The 8,973-nt window shown below is 45.1% G+C and overlaps 1 protein-coding gene across 1 annotated transcript; it reads left to right on the top strand.

Moving 5' to 3' along the window:
• Nucleotides 1–670: 670 nt before the first annotated feature.
• LOC311114564 (zinc finger protein 536-like) lies at nt 671–8,150 on the top strand (the record flags this gene model as incomplete). Its single annotated transcript, XM_084189804.1, has 3 exons — nt 671–725; nt 989–1,156; nt 6,514–8,150. 3 exons carry the CDS (start codon nt 671–673, stop codon nt 8,148–8,150), a joined length of 1,860 nt encoding a protein of 619 aa, XP_084045930.1.
• Nucleotides 8,151–8,973: the final 823 nt, after the last annotated feature.

Here is an 8,973-nt window from a genome sequence, read left to right as displayed (position 1 = left end):
ATGTGCCGGACTAGGAAAAAAAATACATGTTTAACCTTATGTGAGCTTTGGTGCGGGTCATGCACTAACTGACTTGCAACATAAGCAGCAGATGTGGGCCAGAGACTGCTTCTGGGGGGTGATGGGGTGGAGCCATAAACAGAATAATTTATCTTACTGTGAACTGGTACTTCTTCCTGCTTACCCATGATTTAACGGGGTATGTGGTTAATAAGGTTATTATGTTGGTGTTGGTATTGGGCTGTGGAGTTCACTCCACCTCATCGGTCATTCTGCTTGACTAGAGTGTAGCTTTCATAACATATCACAGCTTACAAGGACTTCTTGAGAAACCATCTATACAGTTAGCTGGTCATGTAATGAGGTCATGACCCATATACGTATGAGATAACATCCTTACCTTGTGATTGTGCTGCCGTCAACTCTTTTCAAATCTATTTCAGTCCCTCCTGAGATCCAGGTGATTATGTGGAGAGCAGTTGTTGGTCTCCACACGTCTATGCAGTATTAGTGGCAGTTCAAGCAGGGTGGGGTCACTCTTATCACCCTCTCATATCTCTGACAGAAGCGACGTTACCTGTCAAAATCAGGGCGCTGCGAAGACACGTTAGCCCACTGCTGACATAGCTGTTTCTTTTTTTGTATTGTTCATTTCAACACAATCCGCCATATGCTACCAGAAGATGATGATAGCGGGGATAAAACATTCCGACGGGAGTGGGAGAGTGTGGAGGGGGTCGGCCCGGTGTTTCTAAAGAAGCCTGAAAGCTTATGAACTGTCAGCGTTCTGTCAGCTTGAAATGGGTGGGAAAAATAGCGGCAAAACGTGAACCCATTTATGTGTTTGACTTTGTGTGGTGTTAGCAGATTTGGGTGGAAAAGGAGGACAAAGAAAAGAAAAGTGTGTTTTCTGACATGGTTTGAAGTGACACTCACCACTCCTCCCTTGTGTGTCTGTGTGTGTCTCTCTTGTTGCTTGTTGCTCCAGATGTCGGGGATGACCTGGGGAAGACAGCAGGGAGTGTTCAGCAGGCCCCATCCCAGCACAGGGACAGGAGCCTGGGCTCGGCCATCAAGGACTGCCCATACTGTGGGAAGACCTTCCGCACCTCCCACCACCTCAAGGTCCACCTGAGGATACACACAGGTCAGTGGAGTGAGTTCCCCTTAGCTATTACTGCATCACCTTTTTCCCTTCTGCCACCGCTCTGCCTACAACTTGAGTCAACACCATTTGGCCATGTTCAATACCATTGGCGAGGACAGTTATTCAAAGCGCCCAGCTGTTTCCTGGAAATATGCTGTAATTAATGTGACAATGGCATTCAGTGGTTCCCCTTAGCTACTGTTCTTACCCATATCTAACAGCAAGTGTAAAAAAGATATCTCTACCTGGATAACCTTCCGTGTTAGCTGCTGGGAGGTAGAGGTGGTCCCATTGAGAGTAATGATGTGGACACTGTGTCCACTGGCCAGAGCCAGATCAGGCTGTTATACCCCACTACAATACACTGCAAGGTAGAAATGCCCCAGTAAATATCCAGGCTAATGTCACATGTAGGCCATACTAAGGTCACCTTAGATCAAGGACATCGGCTCAGCTAATTGTCCAAACAGACTAATCTAACATGCTATGTGCTATGTATGCTACAGCATGTTCCTACACTATGTTTCTGCATTGAGTGTGTTCTTGCATACCTTGTAGCTTTGGAATACTGCTTGGAATGTAGCTTAGAGTACTGTACTGGACCACCTGTGAAAATCCATGGCATAATGTTATGAGTCAGCCCATATAAGACACAAAAGAGCATGACCCTAGAAACGAGTGTTTAGCATTTCTTCAGAGCTTTGCTCTAATTACTTGGCTGAGGGGAGAGTTTGAGTGTACACCCTAGTGACAGTCTAGTACACTATGCTACAATACCTCTTCAGTCTGCATTGCTTTCTCAGATTAGGCCTGGGAATGACAAAGTACATACAGCATACTCATGGAGATCTCATGGTTTTTAAGACTGCATTTCTTATCAGCCTCTGTTCTTGTTCTACATGTAACTGTGAATGCTCTCGGATGGAGCGTCTGATGTCCTGACATCTGTATCTGAAGACACCATTTTACAGTCCCAAAAAATGGAATCCTTAAGTGCCAGAAAAGGCATGGCTCAAGCTTTCAGAACTTAAAATGGAAATCTCTTGCAGCTGAGGAAATCAATGCTTGCTTTTCTTCCTCTCTTTTTTTTCGCCATGCACTTAAAAAGAGAGAAGGGAGACCACCCAAACTGTGCCCCCCCTCCCCCCTCCCACTTTAATAAGGACCACATACCTCTGGTCTGGAGGGGAATTAAGGAGCCAGTGTAGCTCGTAGCTCGGCGTAGCGCAGGAGCACTTGTGCACTACCATAATTAGGATCTCTGTGTAAAATAGCACATCCAGGTCACCGAGAGCAGAGCAGCCTCAAACCTGATTCTGCAGACCTCTCTGAATACCTCACCGTCAGGAGAGGTGGGGCCAGGGATGGGACGGGTGACGGGCGGGGAGCATGGAAATCTGTTACCTAACAGAGGGGGGCTGAGTTATGCCTGCTTTGAGTGGTACAGTAAGGGTCCCCAGAAGGGCCATATTTCAGCAGAGAGGAAACAGAGGCCTCATCCCAGGCCCTCCGTTAACTCACTCAGTGCAGCAGGCCAGGCCCTGCGTAAGCACAACTCAACATGGTCACTTCATGCACAGAAACCGTCTGATATATCTACAAGATGTTGCCCTTTAAATCACTCATACATTATCAGATTGACTTCAAGTTGAAATGAGGATGATTACATCAAGGCGATGACTTTTACATCCAATGAAGATTCCTCCTTGATGGCAAAACAGTGGAACTCAGAGATGACATAATGCGCCCTTCATCCTAATTCAGTCTGAACAACACAATGGCATTGCTTACTGAGAGGTGCTCGCATTGTGCAACACAATGTTAGATTAATGACTCGCTAACATTTTGTTGAAAGGAATGAAGTGAATTTAAATTTCTCTAAAAGTTAAAGAGCTAATGTTACAGTATTAATTTCCTCTTGAACAGTGAGTGGGAAAATATCCATTAGTGAAATTAACCACAGTTTCTAGGTAGCTAACATTGTGCAGAATACAGTGTGGGGCCACAGTTAATGAACACTGCAGTGGGTGATATTTCATTATACAAATTAATGCTCACATTTTAATGGGAAAGTCACATAATGAATCTAGGCTTCAGTGACAGCAATTAGAGACACAGATTGTCCCCTTCTGGACAAGGCAGTATTTAGCAGTAAGCAGCTGTGTGTAAAAAATAAAAAGGTCCTTGCTCTTGACAATGGCTACGCATAACTTTAGGGGAAATAACCAATAGAGTTTCCACTCACCTTTAAACGGAGACAGAGAAAGAGCCAGGCCTTGCCCATGTCACATAACCTTAACCTAACCTTGCAATCAGAATGAATCAATGGGGACCCATGATCTTGCTCTCCATTTCTCTCCCTCTCTCCTTTTCTCTCTCACCCTCTCCATCTCTCTGCCTCCCTCCCTCTCTCTCCCCTGTTATTTCTCTTTCTCATTCATGAACATGTTTAATACTAACATTCCCTACCCTTTTCCATACTAGTACCTCTTTGCATGTAACAACACTACTGTTTAGCAACACATACTGTATGTTGATGTTTGTTGCTAACCAACAGCTGTGCTTATTAAATGCTATTTAACATTGACTTAAAGGTTAGATGTTTGGATAGGTTATTTTCCGAAGGGTTTCCCAGTTCAGCCCAGATAAGATTTGAATAACAGCACTTCTTCCAGTGCAAACTGCCTTTCAACATTATGTAAAGCCATATGGAAATGTATCTTAAAGTATGTCATATCTATTAACTGTTTTAATTGCCCCTCTGTAGTGGCTCTGGGTGTTTATTCTGAGTGGTTACTATGGAGCTGTGACAAATCATCCAAATCCAGATGAAATCGGTTGGAGTAGAATAACTGCTTACAGAAGTAAAGCAAAAAACACTATGTCCCAGCACTGGGAGGAGGAATACATTGATACATATAAACGTTATAATAGTTTTAATGTACTGTGGCAGGTGATCATTAAATAGTTTCCCCTTATTTTATGAATTTGTATTTCAGTTTTTTTCCTTGATTGTGTTAATATATTTTCTTTATTACCTATTTAAGAAAAAATTAGGAGAAACATATATTTCTAAACAATAGTAATTCCTTTCTTTTGTGCCATGGAGATCTGCTGTGTTTCACAGAGGTTGTGCTGTTTGCGCTGATATCAATTAAATGTGGATTAACGGGTACATAATGACCTTTAGCAGTAAATTGTGTGTAATGTTGCAAGGCAGGATACAGTATATTCCCCAGATGTCACACATGCCCCTGACGTATGATTGAGCAGATGTCTTAGCGAGTCCAAATGGTCCACAAAGAACACACACTTCCAGACAGACACACACACACAAACACACACACACCACATTTACGGTATACATTTCCCAGCCATGTATACATTGATTACTCTTCAAGGTTTGTTTAGAGAGGTATCATATTTTCAGTTATATTCAGTGGTGTAGTGGAGGGTAAAAGTGTCTCCTAATTGGCAAATATTATATTATTATTATTATTATTATTATTATTATTATTATTATATTAAATGCAAGTAAACACAGTTTACCCACCTTTTTTAGCCTAACAGTTTAATCACCTTTTGTGGAAAAATGCATTGAAAGTATAGGAAGCGTTACTTTATTCACCACTACCGGTGATCAGAGTTTACCCACCTATTGTATTTGTTTACAATACCATTGCATCACTGGTTATATTCAGATGTTTGAAGCCCAAGATTAAGCATATGTCCTCTTATGTTTTTTAATATTTGAATGGTGGTGTAGATGCCCATTTTCATCGTTAACAGCCGTACAAAAATATTTAACTAAAAAAACAGATCACTCTAATTTCACTCTAATTTTGGGCATAGAATATCATTTTGTCCAGTTAAAGGAATTGAGAATGATAATTTGCATCAGGGACGTTTCCTTATTAAATCAGCCCAAGCCCCTGTTATCCTGCTTAGAGGATAAGCACTTATTGGGTTAAAAGCTCATCTCGCATGGTTTATTTTAAATATATGCTTCAAACTCACTCTTGTGTAAAAGAAAAGAACACGGTACTCTCTCTCTCTCTCTAGCTCCCTTTCCCTCTCTAATTTTCTTTCTCTCACTCTGGTATCAATATTGTATTGAGTTTGTATTTGTGGCCCTTTATTTGAGAACTGTGCAGTAGGTCTGCAGATCCTACAGTCTTTTTCTGGAATGGTGCCTTCCAAATAATGATAAATTACTTGAGCAGTATGCCATTTGCTAATTATATCCATGATTTACTACAGAGCAAGACTTAAATCATTCAATTCAGTCTTGCGTAACAATGCAACATTTTTTCCTGGTAAAAAATGGTTTCCATGTGTATAATCTAAACATGGTATAGCTATATATACACACAATACTTGACAAACATCCTTTTATTCGTTACTTTTTCCAAACCCCCTTGCTCTTCACGCACTTAGCTGTAACTTATCCAAGAGAAATGCATGCCAGGAACATTACTATGTCTAAAAACCAAGCTTAGCATTTATGCTTATTGTTTTTTGATTCCAAATCTGTCTTTGGTTCAAAATATATTGTAATTGCTAACAGGATGAATTTAATGTTAAGATACTGGTAGTAACTTATCTCTCCAAAGCAAAGGCGATCCACTTTTCTGGCAAAAATCATGATTGCATTTTACCATTCAAGAATATTTATGAATATTTATGTACACAGTATATTTATGTAGAGATGCTGTACCTGCACTGTAAGTCAAATGATGTTACTACCACTATGCTACTACCATGATATACAAACACATGTTTTCCATATGTACATTCTTGCTCATTTGTGTCAGTTAAAGTCTGTTTTAGTTTCATATGAAGGGACTGCATCTTCCACTATTTGGTCAAAATGGCCATAGAGCCATTCAACTGGGAAGTTATGGAGAGCTTCTTCTCTGTGCATGGTGATTTATGATAAACTGCAAATAGAGAACGTCCGAGAAATCACTGTCTCATCGCCAAGGCAGAGGCCTGTCAGCGAACAAGGCCAAGAGAGAGAGACCCACTAACAACCCCCAGCCCCCCCATGCAAACAGAGATAACATCGAGACAGTTGTGTTGTCAGTTGAAAATATTATCTCTTGTAGTGGACTGAAAGCACCATATGGTGAAATGGTTTTTATTGTGTCGACATAAGTGATGGCTCACTTGGCGGAGCTGGATCGAGCTGGATCGACCCGTATTCAGATGCCAATCCCCGAATGGAGCTGAGGAACTGTTTGCTGAATGCAGAATTCTGTTGAATGTTGGTTAACACTGAGATCATTGTGTTGGTTTTCACTGTTGTTTCCTCTCTTATTCATTTCCTGTCTCTCTTTTTCTCTCTCTATCTATCTTTCTTACAGGAGAGAAACCCTACAGGTGCCCTCACTGCGACTACGCAGGCACCCAGTCTGCCTCACTGAAGTACCACCTGGAGCGCCATCACCGTGAGCGGCAGAATGGCAGCGGCCCCTCCTCCGGACACGCCCCTCCCTCTGAGCACAAGGAGGAGCACGGCAAGGGTGGCGTCTTCGCCCGTCCTGATGTCCTCCGCGGCGTTTTCAAGGGCATGCCCTCCAGCCTGGACTTCAGAGGGGGACCGTTGCACCCCCACCAGTGGACCCCTCCCGGAATGTTGTCCCCCAGGGAGCGTGAGAGGGACAGAGAGCGAGAACGCCATGGCCTGGGATCTGACACTCCCTCTGAAAGCATGAAAAGCCCAGAGGGCCCCTCCGCCGCAGACGTCCCAGCCAGCTTCAGAGACCTGGGCCGGGCGTACCAGAGCATGGTGGGAAACGGTGTCAACTTCCAGGGCTCCCTGCAGGCCTTCATGGACAGCTTCGTCCTCAGCTCCCTGAAGAAGGAGAAGGAGATGAGAGAGAGCCACCTGCAGTCCCAGCATTACTTTGAGAGTGGTGAGCCCAAAGCCAAGAGGGCTGATACTGGTGAGGAGAAGGCTGAGGCCAAGCCATCAACGGGCAAACCTGGGTCCCAATACGAGCCCCTGGATCTGTCTGTCAATGTCAAGCCTGAAACAGGCTCTCTGCCTGGCTCCTCTGTCACCTTCCAGGACAACGTGGCGTGGCATGGCTGCCTCTTCTGCTCCTTCACCACTGCCTCTGTGGAGCTGATGGCCCTCCACCTGCAGGCCAACCACCTGTGCAAGGCCAAGCAACGCAAGGAGGGCAAGGAGCACCAGGGAGAGCCCTCCCACTTCCTCAAGGCCAGCATGGGCCCAGCCCACCTCCATGACAGAGACAATGACAGAGAGGGGGAGAAGAGCCAGTCAGCCTGGTCCAACCACATGGAGCCCCACGCCAGCATGGGAGCCTTCCAGAGCGACTTCTACAAGCAGTATGGAGGCATGTACGATGGCTCTCCAAGGACCCCGGGCCTCCAGGGGTTTGGAGCGACATGCCCTGACCCAGCCCTGGAGCAGCAGAGCCAGGCCAGAGAAACAGCTGGGGATGAGCTCTCAGACAAGGCCTCCTGCGGGGAGCTGGAGGAGCAGGGACAGTCTGAGGATGAGGATGGCAGGGCCGGCGAGCGCTGCCACAGCACCGAGTCCTCCTCCGCCCAACCAGAGAGACAGCATCCCCACTCTGATGACGAGGAGGAAGAGGAGGAGGAAGAGGACAGGATGGAGGGGGAAGATGAAGACAGTGCCACCTATCAGATGCCGAAGCAGATGCAGGCCGTATCCCCGGCTAGAGAGGCCCAACGACCAGGGGCCTCCATGGGACCTGGGGCCCCTTTCCCTCCCCAGTCCCAGCCTCAGCCGCCCCTGGAGAAGCAGTGGCAGCAGGGCTTGGGTCTCCTTTCATCTCCTGGTGGTCCCTCTGGGCTGCTGAAGCCGGAACATGCCCATCTCGAGCAGCAGATGAACATGCTGTCCGTCCTGAGGGCCTACAGCTCGGAGAATCTCGCAGCGTTGAACGGACTTGGAAGCAGCTCAAACAGCGGCAGCGGCATCAAGAGACCAGACGCACCCAGTAAGTGAGCCTAACCCTGCCGCATGGCCCCGCTTTTGATCTTATTGCCCCTACATCCACAATCACACAAACAATGCACACACACACACACACTCACCCAGGAACACATTCAGTATTGTATTTACCTACACTCTCTAACACTACAATATGTACATTTGCCAACACCACGTTTCATACACACACAGCATCACACGCACATAACTTTGTCCTGAGATTCACAATGAAACTCAGAAACTCACACCCCAAAAAATTATTTGCTCTAAAGTGATTTCAAGCTTATTTCAAGCAAGTTTAGAAGCTATTGGAGTGGCGAGTAGCAACAGATTAATCTTTATTACACGTTTATATTAGGGAGACAGTAGTGTCTTCTCTCCCTCCATCCCGGGGAAGGGAATAATCCTGTCTCCCAGAGAGCAGGACCTCAGCTCCCATGTCATCTCAAGCACACGGCGGTTAACTATCTTAGCTCTCATAAAGCCCTTTCCCAGAAGCCCATTACTTTATAAGACCCAAAGATCTATGGACCTGTGAAAAATGAACTGTCAGCTTTCATGATTCTGTTAAGGTTACAGGCGCTCCTTGAGACTGCTGTTTTTCGGAGTGCCCTTTTGCAGTTTCGGTGATAAAAATCTCAGGGAAAAGGAATCTTAAAGTTGAGCTCAGAGCACAGCACTGGGCCAGCCAGTGTAGAGTAGTATGTAGTAGGATAAGTGAACTACGCACTTTAGTCCAGAACTCAACTAGCCATATCTGGAGGATTCCATCATTGAATATGTCTCTCACTCGCCTCTCATTTTAAATGACAACATAAATATTAAATATTGCATTTCT

Source organism: Coregonus lavaretus (genome assembly GCF_964263955.1).
Source record: "Coregonus lavaretus genome assembly, contig: HAP1_SCAFFOLD_6516, whole genome shotgun sequence".
NCBI classification, from domain to species: domain Eukaryota; kingdom Metazoa; phylum Chordata; class Actinopteri; order Salmoniformes; family Salmonidae; genus Coregonus; species Coregonus lavaretus.
This window is presented reverse-complemented; position numbering and strand designations above follow the sequence as displayed.